The sequence below is a fragment of the Musa acuminata genome, chromosome BXJ1-3, assembly GCF_036884655.1.
Source record: "Musa acuminata AAA Group cultivar baxijiao chromosome BXJ1-3, Cavendish_Baxijiao_AAA, whole genome shotgun sequence".
NCBI classification, from domain to species: Eukaryota; Viridiplantae; Streptophyta; class Magnoliopsida; order Zingiberales; family Musaceae; genus Musa; species Musa acuminata.
The window spans coordinates 11,462,775-11,482,025 of NC_088329.1; the positions used below are offsets into that span (position 1 = coordinate 11,462,775).

A 19,251-nucleotide genomic window follows, 5' to 3' on the forward strand; every position below is an offset into this window, starting at 1 on the left:
TGGACTTGTTATATTCTCAAGTACTTATCTTCTTGCAATACTAATTTATATGCACATAAATCTCTTCATGACAACGGGAGTGAGCTAATACTGCTTTCTCTTGCGCAAACAACTCTTTTTATTTAAAGATATATATATATATATATTAAAATCACCGACTTCAGAAGGATAAATAACTAATTCGGGTCTATTTAATTAATTTCGATGCAATGAGGCCATTTTGGTCACTCCTCCCTGTCATGTGATTGCATGTGCCCCATCACACTTCCAGAAGGTCTGAAACTGTGCATGTTCTCATTCTGTGTTCAAGCCACGTGCAGAATCCACAAGTTAATCGAGCCATAGATCCTAAGTTAGGTAGAATATAAATTAAAATTATAAATACCTAAAGTACTTTTTATTATTCTTATCGATTCACCGAGCTCAGAATTTGTAGGATATTAGTGTCAATTCAACACTTGACATCATTATATATGCTAAGTTTAATTCCAAATAAAAATTCCTAATCTTGGAGGAAAATGGAAATCTTCTCTGTATTTTTTTTAGATCGGAGAATAATTCGGACACCGTGGCATCCGCGGCCGCCAAACGTCGGTGGGCATGTGCTATGGACCGGGGTGGGCCCCAACGTCCCTGTAGCACGTGCCCCACCGCCGAAGACGACCTCGATGGCCCAAAAATAACGATAATACCTTCTAATTTTTTTTCTAAGAATTTAAAATAAAATAAATTCGAATGTAATGTTTAGGCGTAGGAAACGCGCGTTCGAATCGGTTGTGCCTATCCTACGCCAGAAAGATACCTCTCCGACGTGATCGTATCATGAGAGGTGGCACCAGCGACGTACCCTACGCGTCGCCAGGTGAGAATTCGCGTGAAGATTTCCCGTTATATGACATGAGAGGACACAACACACATCGTTATAAGGGATTATAACATTCAAAATGTAACTTACGGGTATAAGATAACGGTCACCGGTCGTAACATTCCTATTGCAATCACCGTTTCCGTGTATACCGCAATTGTTAATTTGTCATCGAAAAAAAAATTAAAATTAAAATTATAAAAAGGCCTCCTCCTTCGACTAAATGGACGAATCCCGTTTGACCGGTTCCAATCGTAACCACAACGCGGTTTAGCCCATCCTAAGACTTGTTTTGTGGGGTTTTAAATATGAGATATCTGAACGCGTTGTGGAATTTTAATGATATTAATATTAGTGTATAATTTTAAGAATAATATTTCAAGAATGATCGAGTATGTGTACGCTTTGCATAGCAGTCGTACAGTTTCCGCGCATGTAAATATTACAGCCTATCTCCATCATCTCAACGGGGGAGCGGCTCGGCTGTTCGTTGACCGACAGCTTTTAAATTTGCTTCCTAGACGTGTCAGTTTTACTGGGGGGGGGGAGTTCGTGGGTCCCATTGTGAGAATCCTCAGAGGCTGTCTCGGCGCGTGAATGCTGTCCCCCCACTACTTACTTACGCTGATAATTGAGGATCGAACGGCCATGACCCTCCCATCTCGGCGCGTACGCGTTGAGATAAAGTAAGGCGGGCGCATCGACTGTTTGCTATCCAAACCCCACTTCTCCAGTTGTCCGCAACGGATTCGTTGGAAGAGCGTAAACCATGATACGTGTTCGAACCCAACAGCGGATCCGATATGGGTGGGCACGTTCTCTTCGCCTACCTCAATGCTTTTGTGTAAGGAAACTAATATCTTATTTTAATTTACCTCTTTTCTCCGAGGGGCAAAAAGGCCGCTCCTTTTCTAAGCCCCTCTCTCCCTTCCTCCCGTCACTTTCCCACAGCCAAACCCTGACCAAAGCAGTCCGCCATGGTGACGATCTGGTGATACGGCGAGAGGCGCCACCTCCGCTCGCCGGCCAGCTTCCTCCCTCGATCGCGCTCCATCGTAGGCCACGTCGCCTCCCCTTGATCCGGTTCTCGCAGGAACAAGACAGGAGCTGAACCGTTCAGCTGTGTTGTCTGAGTGAAGAATCGGTCGGGATCTGCGTCAAATCCAGCAACCTCTGAAACGCCTCTTATAGAAAGACCTGGTCGAGCGCCCTCTCACACTCGGAGAAGAAGCATTATTAGTTTATCCCCCCTCTCTCTCTCGTCGGACTCTCAGGTATGTGATCTAACCGTTGCATAGCTTCTTCTGAAGCGTTTTGGGCAATTCTTTAACAAAGTTCAGCCTTTTGGTATGCTTCCCGCATTTTAAAGTCTTCGTTCCAAACGATCCGTTTTCGGATTTTCTTGACGAGTGCGATGGCTTCTTACGCTACCACGCAGCTAATCGATGAACTGAACAGAGCGCTTCCAAATGCTTAATTTTGCACATTTCTTGAAAAGCTTTGGATTTTTAGCTTTCATTTCGTGTGCAAGATAGTTTTGATTCTTCCCTTGCTTTTACAGGTCCTTGTCTCTGTCCCTTTTTCCCAAGTTTGTGGATAGTGGAACGGGGATATTTACGTATTTAAGAGCGAAGAGACATGGATTCAAACAATGTTCTTAGGGTCAGTAGATCCGTGCGGGTAGCCTCGTCATCTGATCAGCAGCAGGCCGATGGTAGACCGACGAATGTGCCGCCCACTGTCACCTTTGCCCGTCGAACTCCGTCGGGCCGGTATGTCAGCTACTCCAGGGATGATCTTGACAGTGATTTTGGAAGTGGTGATTTCGACAAGGAATATACGAACTATCATGTCCACATCCCGCCAACTCCGGACAATCAACCCATGGATCCTGTTATCTCCGCGAAGGTCGAAGAGCAATACGTCTCAAATTCATTGTTCACAGGTGGATGCAATAGTGTCACTCGTGCTCATCTGATGGACAAGGTGATCGAGTCGGAGGCGAGCCATCCTCAGATGGCTGGTGCCAAGGGCTCATCCTGCGCGATGCCAGGATGTGACTCGAAGGTCATGAGTGATGAGCGTGGGGTTGATATCCTTCCTTGTGAGTGCGATTTTAAAATCTGTGCTGAGTGCTTTTCGGATGCAGTGAAGGTTGGTGGTGGGATCTGTCCAGGATGCAAAGAACCATATAAAACTATTGAGTTGGAGGAGGTGGTCAGCAACGCTGTAGCTGGACGACCACTTTCATTGCCAGCTCCACATGGAATGTCAAAGATGGAAAGGAGGCTTTCGATAATGAGATCACAGAAAATGACCAGGAGTCAGACAAGTGATTGGGATCACAATCGATGGCTTTTTGAAACGAAGGGGACCTATGGTTATGGTAATGCAATCTGGCCAACTGAGAATAAAGTTGATGGTGGGGATGGAGGAAATGCACAGCCTACAGAACTAACAAACAAACCATGGAGGCCTCTCACTAGAAAGTTGAAGATCCCTGCTGCAGTATTGAGCCCATATAGGTAATTGCAACAGCTGGTTCTGTTCATTTTTTGTATGAATTTTAAGTTTTATTATTTTTTAAATAAAAAACTGTGATCATTTTTCAAATTGCTCTGTTTTCGTTGGGTAGAAACAGTGTCTAATACCTACTGATCAAATTTGTGTGGTCTGTAGCTTATGTATGTGCCAGATGAATCAGACTCTTGTGAAATTTGAATGTAGAAACATCATTGTAGGCTTATATTAAGGAGAATCATGACATATTTGCCTAAGATCATTCGCTCCACTCAAGGTGGAAAAGGAGTGAGACCATGTTTTGCATCACATTACCAAGTATTCTAGAAAGTGAGCTTCCAAGGATGGCGAGGGCAGACACATATAAATGGGCTCGAGTCTGAAAGTTCAATATGTGAAGTAGGATTCACATGCTTTTGAAAGGGCCTAGCTCGCTGACTCTTCTGGTTGAGTTATCTTCAATTTGGCATCAGTTGCTATGTCAAATTTTTGTCTGCAATGGTCATATCATTCTTCATGGATGAACCTTTTGAATATGTTTTTTTATATATCCTCAACTTGGACAGACTTGTGCTATTTGTGTGAATCTTATTTATATATGCATCCCATTCTCTAAACTTTTAGCTCCTCATTCGTAATACCAGGTTTTCTTTATAATTGAGTTTAATAATTTTATGCTTTCTGGTTTGCAGGCTTCTCATCTTTGTCCGCATGGCTGTTCTTGCCCTGTTTCTTGCATGGAGAATTAAACACAAAAACGAGGATGCAGTTTGGCTGTGGGGGATGTCTGTTGTCTGTGAGCTGTGGTTTGCATTCTCCTGGCTATTGGATCAACTCCCTAAGCTCGCCCCAGTAAACCGTGCTGCAGACCTTGCTGTTTTAAAGGAAAAGTTTGAGACTCCTACAGCTACCAACCCTAGTGGAAAGTCTGATCTTCCAGGCGTTGATGTCTTTGTTTCCACAGCTGACCCTGAGAAAGAACCTCCACTTGTAACTGCAAACACCATACTCTCCATCCTTGCTGCTGATTACCCTGTTGAAAAGCTAGCATGCTATGTCTCAGATGATGGTGGTGCCCTTCTGACTTTTGAAGCAATGGCTGAGGCTGCTAGCTTTGCAAATATATGGGTCCCTTTCTGCCGTAAACATGGTGTTGAGCCCAGAAATCCTGAAAGTTACTTTAACTTGAAGAAGGATCCTTACAAGAACAAAGTGCGACCTGACTTTGTCAAGGACCGAAGGCGAGTAAAGAGAGAGTATGATGAATTCAAGGTTCGGATCAATGGGTTGCCTGATTCAATCCGACGGCGATCTGATGCTTACCATGCACGTGAGGAGATCAAAGCAATGAAACGACAAAGGGAGGTTGCTGGTGATGATCTGGTAGAATCTGTAAAGATTCCTAAAGCAACATGGATGGCTGATGGTACCCATTGGCCTGGAACATGGATGAACCCCTCATCGGAGCATACGCGGGGTGATCATGCTGGAATCATTCAGGTATTATTTTGCACTTTTTTCTAAATACTAGTTTATTTTCACAAATAATCTGGTCAGTTGGTCTTGCATAGAGTTGTTTTCTGTCTGCTTTTAGGGTTCAGTAGCCTGTAAAATTGCAACAATGCCTTCAGTCTATGATGAAGGATACTGTTGTTTCAAGTCATTTTTCCCCATGTGTTGGTAAAATATGCAAAAAAACATAGTTACTGTTAGAGCTAGCCTCAGGATATTTACCACAAGGTAATTTTGGCAACACAACAAAGACAATAAAGCGGAAGAATAAAAGAAGCGACAAGAACACCAGATTTACGTGGTTCGGTCAATTAACTTTGACCTACATCCACGGACGAAAGAGGAGCAAATCACTACTATGAAAATGGACAATTACAAATGCCTTAGGAAGATATTCCTAGGCCATAAAACACCCGAAAATACTAAACAAGAAAAACCTCATCAATAAGCCCGGACTTAGCTGGTTTTGCCTAAGTCGTGCGGCACCCTGGCGTGTCCGTCCGCCAAGGTCAGCCTCCCCGAAGCCTCTCATTGTCCCTTAGGACCACCAAAAGAGAGAACGGGTTAGAGAGAACGTCTCAAACGGGATCCACAAGCAAACATCTCCGAAAAACACTTCATAGACAATGCAAATTACAAACAGACTTTACAAGCTCTGAACAGTGGCACAACAAAGGGTAAAATGGTCCATTACAGACCGAAAAGCTCTCGCACGTGTCTACATGACACAACTTTTATTTACAAGCCTAAAGAGGCCACCAACCCAACTAAAATGGGACTATTAAGCCTTCGGCCGCCCCTTTACATTCTGTACAAGGCATGAACATGCCAAACAACACGGACATACATAAGCATTACATCAAACACCTTGTTTAGAAGTTTGTCCGTGACATTCTCCCCCACTTATCCCTTCGACGTCCTCGTCGAAGCCTTTGTGAACACTGCAACTCTTCGCCTTTGCTGAGTCTTCAATCTTTTGCTCCAGCTGCAATGCGCCTCCTGGCTCCCAGCTGCTCTCCGCTGCTGTTTTTGAGTAGTCGAACCTTTGATCCGCCATGCTGCTTCAACTCGCCAATGACTCTGACTCTGGTGTGGGGTTGGCTGAGTTGTGTTGATCCTCGTTGATTCCTGCGGATCCACCAAATGAAGGAAAAGACCATTCTTACTGCGCCAGTTTCTCAAAATTTCCACATGCTGCTTGAACTGGGTGGATGCTTGTTGGAGCTTTAACGAGCATCGCCTCGCAAACTTCTGAAGTTTTGGGTCCTTCCTCCACAAAATCTGCTCATTGACTCTTCTTTCAGTTAGTTGTCACATCCAAGTAGGTTCGCATCACTTCCGCTTTCGATTGACATTTCGTTGGGAAATGAAGCGGACAATCTACTCTCAGTAGCACTGATCACCGTTGGTGAGGATTTGACAACTATTGTCTTCCATTATCTTCGAAGGGTCTTTGAACTTGTGCAGAGCTCCTCTGCTGGATAGATAAGAGAACTGGGGTACTCGGTTTCGCCCATTCTCTTAAGAGTTGAGAAGGCAAAGGTTACTTGACTTCGCCCGCCTCCTCGAGGTTGTACTTCATGCATCGAGCTGGTTACTGGCCTTCGCCTGCTCTTTGCTCACACTTCTGAAGCACTTGAAGTGTTTGCACTCCTTGCGTTGAGTTAGCTACTGTGATTCACCTTCTCAATGCCATTGAACTTCTGGAATGCAGGAAGTTTTCACCCCAACTTGGAGTAATTCTTTGATAGATGAGGTCGCCTCTGGGATTGTACCGTCTTCTCCATCAACCCTGCCGCCTACTCCACTGAGTAGCAAAGGTACAGCACCACGTACTGCCTGCTTCGTTCCTTGGTCGTGCACTCTTGCATGACCCGAAGTCCTTCACTTACGGCTATCTTGATGAGAAACTTGTTGACACCGGTCTTACGAAGTTTCTTGGCCTCTGCCCTTCAGCCTTGTCTCGGTACTTGGAGATTGCCTCTGCATGCTCCACCTCCTCGGCCCCTTTCACGACCAAGCGCTCTCCCTCCATGAGAGCAAGGGATCAATGACTTTGACGGAAGTCCCGCCTCTGCGGTACCATGGCGCTGCCATGCCCATGGCCCTACTATCCGTCGCCTCGCATCTACATCCCTTTTCTTCACAATCAGTAGATATGCCTTCGTGACACTCCTCTGAGTCCACCTCCATTCTCACTGATTGATTGATTTTGGGTAGCTAAGTCCCTCTGGACTTGTCGTCGCTTCCTCGCCCCTTTCGACCTCCTGCTTCAACACCTCTGTGTTCTCCAAGCAGTCTGTTTGGTCGATGGAAAGACAGACTGCAACTCCCATGCATGGCCTCTGCCATCACATTGTAGGGTTTGCACCGATTCTGTTCTCCTTAGCTTCCTTGGTAGCAACGTTCGCTTACTCGACCTTGTCCTCTGACTTGTCGGGCTCCCTTAAGCGAATATGAGCTCTGGAGCAGTCCAACTCTCCAGCTGCTTCGATCATACCTCTGCATGATCAAGTCCCTCTCATGGGACTCACTGGTACTTGCATTCGAACTTTTCCCTTGGTGGAACCCAGCCCCCATATGCTGATGACCAAGGTTTTCATCCGATGCAAAATTCGGTGCACGCTCGGAAGACCCGCCTCTGCGGTACCATGGCATTCACTCCTTGAATCCATAGCCCTTCTTGCCGTCGTGTTGTTCACCAAAGCGGAGCTCCCAGTAGCTCCCGATCATACCTCCATATGATCTAGTCCCTCCCGGGACTATGTCGTGTGTGTCGCATTGCCACGAACTGTTCCACCACGATCCGCTGCACCATGTCGCCTCCTGGTGACATCTCCATTGCATTCTGATCCTTGTGGAATAAACTCGAATTGTGAACCCTCCATGTGTGGCCTCTGCCAATACATCGCAGGGTCTCCTCCACCTTCGATTTTGTTCGCTCCTTTGGCAATCGACCTTCATCCACCCACTCTTGGGTAACACCTAGATGAAGCACCGCTCTAGGACAGTCCGTCGCCTAGTAGCTCCCGAAGTCCACCGACTTCGCTGTAATTTGTGCACCATTGCCTGGATCCTGGGCCTCTGCCCCTACCAGCACAATCTCCGCTGCGCACTGCTTCCTTCATGGCAACTTGAATGGCAACACTGTGGCATATTCTTCAAGAGTACCCGCCTCTGCGTCCTCTTGCCCCGTGCTAAGGCCTTCTGAACCCAACTTCGCCTCCGCAAATTGAGTCGCCTTAGTTCCTCCATCAAATGCTCCTCCGAGATAAGGTGCATGTGCCCAGAAGCTCCCTTCGTCTTTGGCACCATGCAAGATGAGTCCACTCCGTCAGAATGGAGGACCCATGGAACAACATGATCCTGCTCTTGCCTCTACAAGAGTTCATGTCCTTGACCTCTGTCTAAGGAAAGCACTGTGCCTCTGCTCCATGTTCCAACTTCTCTGCTGGCTCCCTTCATGCGGCTTGGGTACTTCGCCAAGTTACACCCAAGTTGCTCCGCTCCTCGTTTTTGCATTGAGTCGATGGTGGCCCTCGCGCCCACCAGTCCACGAGTCAGCCCTCCCTTGAGTCCGATCTCCATATCGACTCTAAGTGTGCCTTCATTTAAGTTGCTTCAGGTCGCTCCCCCACTTGATCTCGCAATGCATCCACCCATGCATTCTCTCGAGCGAGATCATGTGACAACTCCTCGCTGCTTGCTCGGTCCATTGAGCTTCGTGGAGTTGTTGTTTGTGAGGTACTCCTCCTCAACATGTGAAGTCCGTCTCACATGATTCTCCCTCTGGAGAGCCGAGACTTATCCCTCCTGGATAACTGTCCCGTTGGAGCAACATCTCTCTTCGTTTCGGAGATCACCATCCCCTTGGACTACTCCGATCTGCTGAACAAACTGTGCATTATTCTGCCTCTTGCAAACGCACTTGCTAGATTGCGCCTCCACGTCAATACAGCCACCACTGCACCCCTCAAGGCCTAGCAACATGCTGAACTCGTTGCACACTTCAGCCTCCTCCGGACGTATCCTTCGCATGCCGAAGAGAAAGTTTCAATGCTCCATGGCGCCGAGTCTCGACCGCCTTGGGATGGCCACGAACAATCCATCGTCCGCATACAAGCCCATGCATGAGTACCGAATTCTTCGAGTTAGCAATTCCCCTCACCTCTGTGAGCTTTGCACAACTCTTTCGGTCGCTGAGCAACTCATTCCACTTTGCATGGTCTCGTCCTTTTGCCAAGCGCCTCGCTTGCCTTGAGCACCATCAAGTAAAGTTGTCAACGTTGAGCCGAAGCTCAAACTCAGCCATCCCAACCTTTGTGCGCTCCACATTCTTCCAAGCTTGCCTGTTCTCGTGGTGCCTCTTGCGCGAAGGGTTGGCCATTCCTCTGAATGCCAATCTCAGATGCCCGCTCCTCTGAGCGACTCATTTCCCTACATCTCCATGCCCGTTTTCCCTCAAACGGTCGCGCGTGTGCTGACTGCCCTCAACGCAGCCCCGCTAGGTCCCCCACGTTTGCATGTCAAGTGTTTCTATGAGTGCTTGTCCCGCTCTGATACCATATGACACGAACTTAGCTGGTTTTGCCTAAGTCGTGCGGCACCCTGGCGTGTCCGTCCGCCAAGGTCAGCCTCCCATTGTCCCTTAGGACCACCAAAAGAGAGAACGTGTTAGAGAGAACGCCTCAAACGGGATCCACAAGCAAACATCTCCGAAAAACACTTCATAGACAATGCAAATTACAAACAGACTTTACAAGCTCTGAACAGTGGCACAACAAAGGGTAAAATGGTCCATTACAGACCGAAAAGCTCTCGCACGTGTCTACATGACACAACTTTTATTTACAAGCCTAAAGAGGCCACCAACCCAACTAAAATGGGACTATTAAGCCTTCGGCCGCCCCTTTACATTCTGTACAAGGCATGAACATGCCAAACGACACGGACATACATAAGCATTACATCAAACACCTTGTTTAGAAGTTTGTCCGTGACAATGTGTTGGTAAAATATGCAAAAAAACATAGTTACTGTTGGAGCTAGCCTCAGGATATTTACCACAAGGTAATTTTGGCAACACAACAAAGACAATAAAGCGGAAGAATAAAAGAAGCGACAAGAACACCAGATTTACGTGGTTCGGTCAATTAACTTTGACCTACATCCACGGACGAAAGAGGAGCAAATCACTACTATGAAAATGGACAATTACAAATGTCTTAGGAAGATATTCCTAGGCCATAAAACACCCGAAAATACTAAACAAGAAAAACCTCATCAATAAGCCCAAACTATTTAACTGAGTGTGGACTTAAACCCAAAGCAAATACTTAGGTTTTCTTGTGGTGCCACTTGTGGTGCTACTTGTGGTGTATCTGACTTCAAAGCCCATGCCCTTATTTATAGTTCCACTAGGAGATAACAGGCCTGATTTTCCCGATGTGGGACTATGGGACTTGCCAAATTAACAAATCTCCACCTTGGCATGTCCTAACAAAACTTGCTCCACCTTCTTCATAAAAGCCCCAATGGGCAATCACCAACAATGAACACCAACCAAGTCCAAGCACTGCTTGAACTTGTAAACCGAAAGAGGCTTCGTAAGCATATCAACTGGATTGTCCTTCGTATGAATTTTCTTAACAAGGACCTTTCCCTCAGCAATGGTATCCCATTTGCATCCAACAATTTTCTTACCCGAAGGCGGTTTCACAAGATCCCAAATTCTATTCCAATTAAGAGATTCAATTTCTGCATTCATCGCAATCAACCACTTAGCGGAATTATCACAAGAAACTGCATCTGAGTAGGAAGTAGGCTCACCAACTTCACTTGTCTCTTCTACAACAGACAAAGCATATGCAACCAAATTTGCATATCTTTGTGGTGGTCGAATATCTCTCCGTGGTCTATTCTTGGCTATGGAATATTGCTCTTCCTTTGGATTATCTGTGTCAGTAGACTCGGGACCATCTACTGGCATTCTTTGAGTAGAAGAGTTCGACTTAAAAGAATCTGAACTACCAATCTCAAGCTCCACCTGCTTCTGCGCACTATCATTTGTACAACTGGTAGAATCCTCTTTGGAAGATAACATAAACAATTCATCAAAAGTAACATCTCTACTGATTATAAATTTTGGAGATTTGGGATCAGAATACCATAATTTGTATCCTTTCACCCCAGAAGCATACCCAAGGAAAATGCATTTTTTAGCTCGAGGCTCTAATTTTCCTTCATTTACATGTATGTATGCTGGACACCCAAAAATTTTTAAATCAGAATAATCAGCAGGAGTACCTGACCAAACTTCCTCCGGAGTTTTAAAGTTAAGTGCTGCAGAAGGAGCGAGGTTGACAACGTAACAGGCCATATTAATCGCCTCTGCCCAAAAGTTCTTTGTCAACCCTGCATTTGAGATCATACACCTCGCTCTCTCTAAGAGTGTTCTGTTCATACGTTCGGCCACACCATTTTGCTGAGGCATCATCCTAACAGTGCGATGCCGAACGATTCCTTCATTTTTGCAGAATTCTTCAAAGTCACCTTCACAAAATTCCATGTCATTATCTGTTTGAAGCCGCTTAATCTGTTTACCTGTTTGCTTCTCAATCAAAGCCTTCCATTGTTTAAAGGTTAGAAAAACATCATTTTAATGCTTCAAAAAATAAACCCAAACTTTCATGGAATAATCATCAATGAAAGTCAACATATACCTGGCACCACCCTTAGATTGAACATGAGCTGGACCCCAAAGGTCTAAATGAATATAGTCAAGAGTACCTTTCGTTTTGTGAACTGCCGGAGAAGTGAAGCCGACTCTTTTCTGCTTTCCAAAAATGCAGTGTTCACAAAAGTCCAGTGGCCCAGTATTCTGTCCACAAAGTAGACCTCTTTTGCTCAATATGCTCAAACCTTTTTCGCTCATATGACCCAAACGCATATGCCATAATTTGGTGATGTCAGAATCAGACAATGATAATGACGAGACTGCAACTGAGCCTGTGATAGTAGTTCCCTGCAAAATATACAAGCTACCAGACCTACAAGCTTTCATAACAACAAGAGCACTTCTAGAAACTTTCATAACTCCACCTTCAGCTGTGTATTTACACCCAAGAGCCTCTAGGGTGCCTAAAGAGATGAGATTCTTTTTTAAATCAGGAACATGTCTAACATTAGTGAGCGTCCTCACAATACCATCATGCATTTTAATTCGGATTGTTCCTCTACCAACAACATCACATGCGACATTATTGCCCATCAAAACAATTCCACCATTACAAGATTCATATATGGAAAACAAATCCCTATTGGGACACATGTGATAAGAACAACCCGAATCTAAAATCTATTCATTTTTAGACATCGTCCTGTCATCAGTAGCAAAGAAAATATTTTCAACATTCTCATCAGATGCTACACTAGCTTCAGCGAACTCAGTAGTTTTCTCAACAAGTTTTCCCTTTTGTTTTAATTTATTTTTCAATTTAAAGCAATCAGCCTTAATGTGCCCCATTTTATGACAATATCTGCATTCCAAATTTTTATGTCTGGATTTAGATCTAGATTTAGATCTACTACTGTCAAATTCTCTTTTATCCATTCTCCCCCTAACAACCAGACCCTCAGCCTGATTCTCTCTACTTTCCCCAGTGATATTCCTGTCTATCTGCTCCTTAGATTTCAGTGCAGATTTAATTTCTTGATACGAAACTGTTTCTTTTCCATAAATCAAAGTATCACGGAAATGCTTAAAAGATTGTGAAGAGAACACAAGAGTAACAAAGCCTTATCCTCATCATCAATTTTTGCATCTATATTCTCCAAATCCATAACCAAAGAATCAAACTTATCAAGATGTGAGAGTATAGATGTACCTTCAGTCATCCGAAGCATATATAGACTCTGTTTCAAGTAGAGACGATTCTCCACTGTCCTCTTCATGTACAAGGCTTTAAGCTTGTCCCACATGCTCTTAGCCGTAGTCTCCGTAGCTACCTCCCGTAAAACCTCGTCAGAGAGATTTAGAATGATGCTTGATCGGGCTTTCTTATCTATACCCGCAAACTCTTCTTTTGACATATCATCTAGAATGCTCTCGACTCCCTGTAGTACCAAATCAACTCCGTCTTGAACTAGAATGGCCTCCATCTTGAGTTGCCACAAGCCGAAGTTGACATTTCTGTCGAATTTCTCGACAACAATCTTTGTTATTGTCATCGTTGCCAAAAAATCCCGAAACCAGGCTCTGATACCAGTTTGTTAGAGCTAGCCTCAGGATATTTACCACAAGGTAATTTTGGCAACACAACAAAGACAATAAAGCGGAAGAATAAAAGAAGCGACAAGAACACCAGATTTACGTGGTTCGGTCAATTAACTTTGACCTACATCTACGGACGAAAGAGGAGCAAATCACTACTATGAAAAGGGACAATTACAAATACCTAGGAAGATGTTCCTAGGCCATAAAACACCCGAAAATACTAAACAAGAAAAACCTCATCAATAAGCCCAAACTATTTAACTGAGTGTGGACTTAAACCCAAAGCAAATACTTAGGTTTTCTTGTGGTGCTACTTGTGGTGTATCTGACTTCAAAGCCCAGACCCTTATTTATAGTTCCACTAGGAGATAACAGGCTTGATTTTCCCGATGTGGGACTATGGGACTTGCCAAACTGACAGTTACCACCACAAAATTAAGGTTTCTTTATTGCATATACTGCTGCATTGGCATTCAGAATTTTCAAATTAATGATCTATTCTGCAAAGCTGCAATCTTTTTCTTTAGTCTGTCATGCTTGCATCTTCCTCTGGATCATAATGGAAAATTCTAGCACCCAAGAATTGTTTGTCACAAGTTCTTATCCTTTTTTTCATTGTATTAACCTCTTCCCTTGGAGCTCTTCGTCAGCATCACATTTTGGTAACTATTGGATTCAGTCTGTTATTCTTCTGTAATGTCAAGTCAGATTACTGTTACCCGAGTTTAGTACAATGCTTTTATGTGGTGAGGCCTCAAGCTTCAGTTCAATTATTTTCTAAATGTCTTATTCTTGTGGAACATAAGGGAACAGGAAGACAAACTAGAAGGTAGAAATCACTGGAATCATATATCTGTTTTTGTCTGCAGGTAATGTTGAAGCCTCCAAGTCATGAACCATTATTTGGAAATAATGAAGAGGGTGGACCGCTTGATTTCACTGTTGTAGACATTCGTCTGCCCATGCTGGTCTATGTATCTCGTGAGAAGCGCCCAGGCTATGACCACAACAAGAAAGCTGGGGCTATGAATGCTCTTGTTCGTGCCTCTGCAATTATGTCAAATGGTCCTTTTATTCTCAACCTTGATTGTGACCACTACGTCTATAACTCGCAGGCCCTCCGAGAGGGCATGTGCTTTATGATGGATCGTGGGGGTGACCGCATTTGCTATGTCCAGTTTCCGCAGCGGTTTGAGGGCATTGATCCCTCTGACCGTTATGCGAACAACAACACTGTCTTTTTTGATGTCAACATGCGAGCCCTCGATGGTCTTCAAGGGCCAGTTTATGTTGGTACTGGCTGCCTATTTCGACGGATTGCTCTCTATGGCTTTGATCCTCCTCGATCCAAAGAACGCCATGGAAGTTGCTGCAGCTGCTGTTTTCCCCAAAAGCGCAAGACACATGCAGCCGTGGCATCCGAGGAGACTCGAGCTCTTCGCATGGGAGATTCTGACGATGATGAGATGGCCATCTCTACCTTTCCTAAGAAATTTGGAAACTCAACCTTTCTGATCGACTCCATTCCTATTGCTGAGCTCCAAGGCCGCCCTCTTGCTGATCATCCTGCTGTTAAAAATGGCCGCGCACCTGGTCTCCTTACTGCTCCTCGTGACCTTCTTGATGCATCCACCGTAGCTGAAGCAATCAGTGCCATCTCATGCTGGTATGAGGATAAGACTGAGTGGGGACAGCGCGTTGGATGGATCTATGGGTCTGTCACTGAAGATGTTGTTACTGGCTACAGGATGCACAATAGAGGGTGGAAGTCAGTCTACTGTGTAACTAAACCTGATGCCTTCCGTGGGACTGCTCCAATTAACCTAACCGATCGGCTCCACCAAGTTCTCAGGTGGGCTACAGGCTCTGTCGAGATCTTCTTCTCCCGTAACAATGCATTGCTTGCAAGTCCAAGAATGAAGATTCTTCAGAGGATTGCGTATCTCAATGTCGGGATCTACCCATTTACCTCCATCTTCCTTATTGTCTACTGCTTCCTACCTGCACTTTCTCTCTTCACTGGGCAGTTCATTGTGCAGACCCTCAATGTGACCTTCCTCACATACCTTCTCATCATCACATTAACATTATGCATGCTCGCTGTTCTTGAGATCAAGTGGTCTGGTATCGAACTTGAAGAATGGTGGCGAAATGAACAGTTCTGGTTAATTGGAGGAACCAGTGCTCATCTTGCTGCTGTGCTCCAGGGATTGCTGAAGGTGATTGCTGGGATTGAGATCTCATTCACCCTTACTTCAAAATCAGCAGGTGATGATGAGAATGATGAATTTGCTGATCTCTACATAGTGAAGTGGACCTCACTGATGATACCACCCATCACCATCATGATGGTGAATTTGATAGCAATAGCTGTTGGATTTAGCCGCACTATATATAGTACGATACCACAGTGGAGCAAGCTGTTGGGTGGGGTGTTCTTCAGCTTCTGGGTGTTGGCACATCTGTACCCATTCGCAAAAGGTCTAATGGGACGGAGAGGAAGGACGCCAACCATTGTTTTCGTGTGGTCTGGGCTCATTGCTATAACTATTTCACTGCTTTGGGTTGCAATCAATCCCCCATCTGGTAGTAACTCACAGATTGGTGGCTCCTTCACGTTCCCTTGATTCATTATAATGTTGCAGTCGTGAGGTATTGGCAAGATGGTTGTTGTGATGGTAAAACAGTTTTGGCGTGTTGCTGGTTCTGCTCTGAGCTCTTTATAGGAATCCCAGAAGAGCAACCTCAGAAAGAGCAGCAGAATGCTAGTCAGTTCTACTCTAATTTTGGGGGAGTTTTTATTCACTTTTATAATTTTTTATTAATTTGGACATCTATGGTTCACAGGTGAGAAGGGGAGAGTCTGCATATGATGGGAGGTAATGTGTTGGGCATATCTGTTTGTACTTGGAAGATGTGATTTTGCAGCCATCTGCTTGTTATCTTTCGTAATTATCAAATGTGGACTTTTAAGCAGTTTTTACTATGTAGGCATCATTTTAAAGCAATCTGTTCATGTATGTTCTTTGGAACTCTGGACTTGGCACTCGAGCACATGTTTGGTCGATATTGGCAAGTTAATTGATGATGATCACAATGCGACGGGCTAGTAGTAGCATGATACCTATTCTCATGCTTGAGTTCTACCTATTAATGATTTGGCAGATATAGAAGTGCATGGCTCATGTAATTTGGTTAGAAATTGTTTAGAAGATGTAGCAAGTATCCTGTTCAATGATAGAGAACTCTCTGATAGATAACTTCATTTGAACCAGCAGAACTGGCATTTTGATTTCACTTAGGGTTTATAGTTATGAATCAGCAGCCTATGCACCCACATCACAGATTTCCTTCTTTCTTGTCTTATCAGTTTACTTTGCTGCCTCTTATGCATAACTTTCTACTCATCTACTACTTTAGTCTGTTTTCTTTCTTACCTGCTTTGTAGTTTTCTTTTCATCTGGTTAGTAGTTGAAAAAAAGAGAACCATTGATGATAACATCTTTGAAAATTCTACACCCTGGTTTGCTGATTCATTATTTCAGCATAGGATGATCTGGTTGAATGGACCTTACCATTTTTTAAGCTGAATCTAGTCTTCTTAACATGATTTCACCATGGCAGATTGCATTTCATTTTTCGAAGTGACCTGTGGTTTAGGTGTAGTCATGATCCATCTTGTATGTTGTTCATATAAACTAACTTGGCATGATCAAACAGCCCTGATGAATATAGCTTGATAATAACCAGATTTGTAATACCGCCAGGTGTGATATGATATCAGTGGTATTATTGGTCCAACAGTCTATCAATATGTAAATATGGTGGTTTTTGTGTTCATAATCAATTTTAAAGGATCTTTTTGAAACTCAATACATACCTACCGGTATATCATATCGGTATATCGACACTTGATATATCGATATGGTCCGAGTTGATACAACATACAATTAGGTCATTCTTCTTTTTCTTTATTATGAATAGAGACATTAGAGATAGTTCAAATCAGTTCCAATTGAATCAAATCAAAATTTTGGTTCGTCTTTTTCTTTATTATGAATAGAGACATTAGAGATAGTTCAAATCAGTTCCAATTGAATCAAATCAAAATTTTGGTTCGGATTGGGTTAAGTAAGATAGTTTGAATCGAAATTGATTCGGAGCTATTTAATTTGAGTTAATCTGATTATAATTTTAAGCGTATATATATATATATATATATATATATATATATATATATATATATATAAATATAATTCAATTCAATTGAATCGAATCGAATCCAATTGGATGATACAATAAGATTTATGAAATTGATCTTATATCATTTGTAAAATTGAGTTTTTGGATTGGTTTAATTAATCGGTTTAGGATATCGAACTCAATCCTTTAAATCATAATCGATTTGATTTGGTTTAAACCAATTAATTAAATTAAAAAACATTTTTTAAATCAGAATAGTTTATAATATTCAAAATTAAATTGGATTGATTCAAATCAAATCGGTTCGATCCGATCTTCGGATTCGATTTGAACATAACAAGAAAGATTTTTTGAAGCTCTCTTTGTAGTGTGAAGACGCAACGGATCTCCAATAAAATCCTGTCGAGAGTGGCTCATTTTACAACCATGAGCTAATGATCCACCAACTCAATTAGAGAGGCTATCGATCGCATCGTCCCCACTGATTGATTGATGTGATCTGCCATGTTTGACTTCCCGGACGTGAACTTCAAGCAACACAGTTCTCGCCGAGGTTCTAATCCTCGTAGCTCCTCTGGTGTCACAATCGATCACCAAGGTTGGTTTTTTCGTATAAAAGTTTTTGATTATTATATTATATTATATTATATTAATATGTTTATATGTAAAAAATATTAATGTATCTTTTAGTTTTTTGTTAGTATCATTTTTTATCCTTTCGTTCAATAATCATGAAAATAACTCTTATTTATAATGGATAAGTGGTGAAGACCATAAGTCACCTTACTATATTTTAGATATATCGATCTTACCTAATGAGATTAACACACGACGAGATTAATACCTACGTACCAGTCAATATATTTTTTTAGGATGAATTCTCAGAATTTTTTTATTTTTTATTTTGAGAAGAACTCTTCATTTTCAGAATTCTCTAACAGGCATCACTTGCTTATCTAATACCTATAATATTTTTGATTTGATAGTCAATAATATTACGTTACAAAGTTTTAAGCAACACTAGAAAAATATATAGTATTTTATAAAAACATGATATTTATAATTTTTTTTACACTACATTACAGTGTTTTTATATTCCTTTTATAATATTTTTTTAGTATTATTAAAAATATTATAATATATAGATTGATTCACCCTAGAAAGATAAAAAGGTATTAGGGAAAAAAAAAAGGATGCTGTCAAGAAATTCTTAAAAAAAATTCTTAAAAAAATTAAATTTTCTTGAGAGTTTGTATTATTTTTTTAAGTATATATTTGTATAAAGAGATTCCAAGTATTATGAAGAGAGAAAGATAAGAGGTATTCCAAGTATTAGGAAAAAAGAAAAAAAAAAGAGAGAATGTTATTAGGAAATTCTAAAATAAAAAAAAAAAACTTTCTTAAAAAAATTAATTTTCCTTGAGAGTTTGTTTTATTTTTTTTTTTAAGTATATATTTGTGTAAAAGAGATTTCAAATCATCAACATTTGATAAAATGAGGTCCAAGACACTATGATAAATTTATTATGAGTGAGTCAAAGGCATTTATGGACATCTCAAGGTTAATATAATAATCCAGTCAAATAAGGTGAATGGGGGCAGTTGATGGCGGTGGTAGTACTTTTGGGTGAGTTGGAAATCCAAGGATGGTGTGGGACCCTCTCTGAGACGCATCACATTCACACCCTGACCACAGTAGTAAATGATGGATGATCCGAGTAATAGTATATATAGGATATTAACTACCCCATTGACTACCCAACACAGCACCCCCTCATCATTGCGGACCCGACTGTATTTGTGCACGGATCCGCTGCTCCGACACGGAACACCAAACAGCTCATTTTCCAGCTCGGTTCCCCGTCCCACCGCCTTT

The 19,251-nt window shown here is 42.6% G+C and overlaps 1 protein-coding gene across 1 annotated transcript; it reads left to right on the plus strand.

The window, feature by feature from the left end:
- Positions 1 to 1,763: 1,763 nt before the first annotated feature.
- On the plus strand, positions 1,764 to 16,158 carry LOC135623054 (cellulose synthase-like protein D2). The gene is made up of 4 exons (XM_065125556.1): positions 1,764 to 2,139; positions 2,427 to 3,390; positions 4,078 to 4,885; positions 14,042 to 16,158. Exons 2-4 carry the CDS (start codon positions 2,504 to 2,506, stop codon positions 15,797 to 15,799), a joined length of 3,453 nt encoding a protein of 1,150 aa, XP_064981628.1. The 5' UTR covers positions 1,764 to 2,139; positions 2,427 to 2,503; the 3' UTR covers positions 15,800 to 16,158.
- Positions 16,159 to 19,251: the final 3,093 nt, after the last annotated feature.

What these genes read in the sequence shown, in the direction of transcription:
- LOC135623054 (XM_065125556.1), top strand. Translation starts at nt 2,504, where the DNA reads ATGGATTCAAACAATGTTCTTAGGGTCAGTAGATCCGTGCGGGTAGCC. An exon ending in GCAGTATTGAGCCCATATAG is followed by an intron (nt 3,391 to 4,077) that starts GTAATTGCAACA and finishes TCTGGTTTGCAG; the next exon opens with GCTTCTCATCTTTGTCCGCA. An exon ending in ATCATGCTGGAATCATTCAG is followed by an intron (nt 4,886 to 14,041) that starts GTATTATTTTGC and finishes TTTTGTCTGCAG; the next exon opens with GTAATGTTGAAGCCTCCAAG.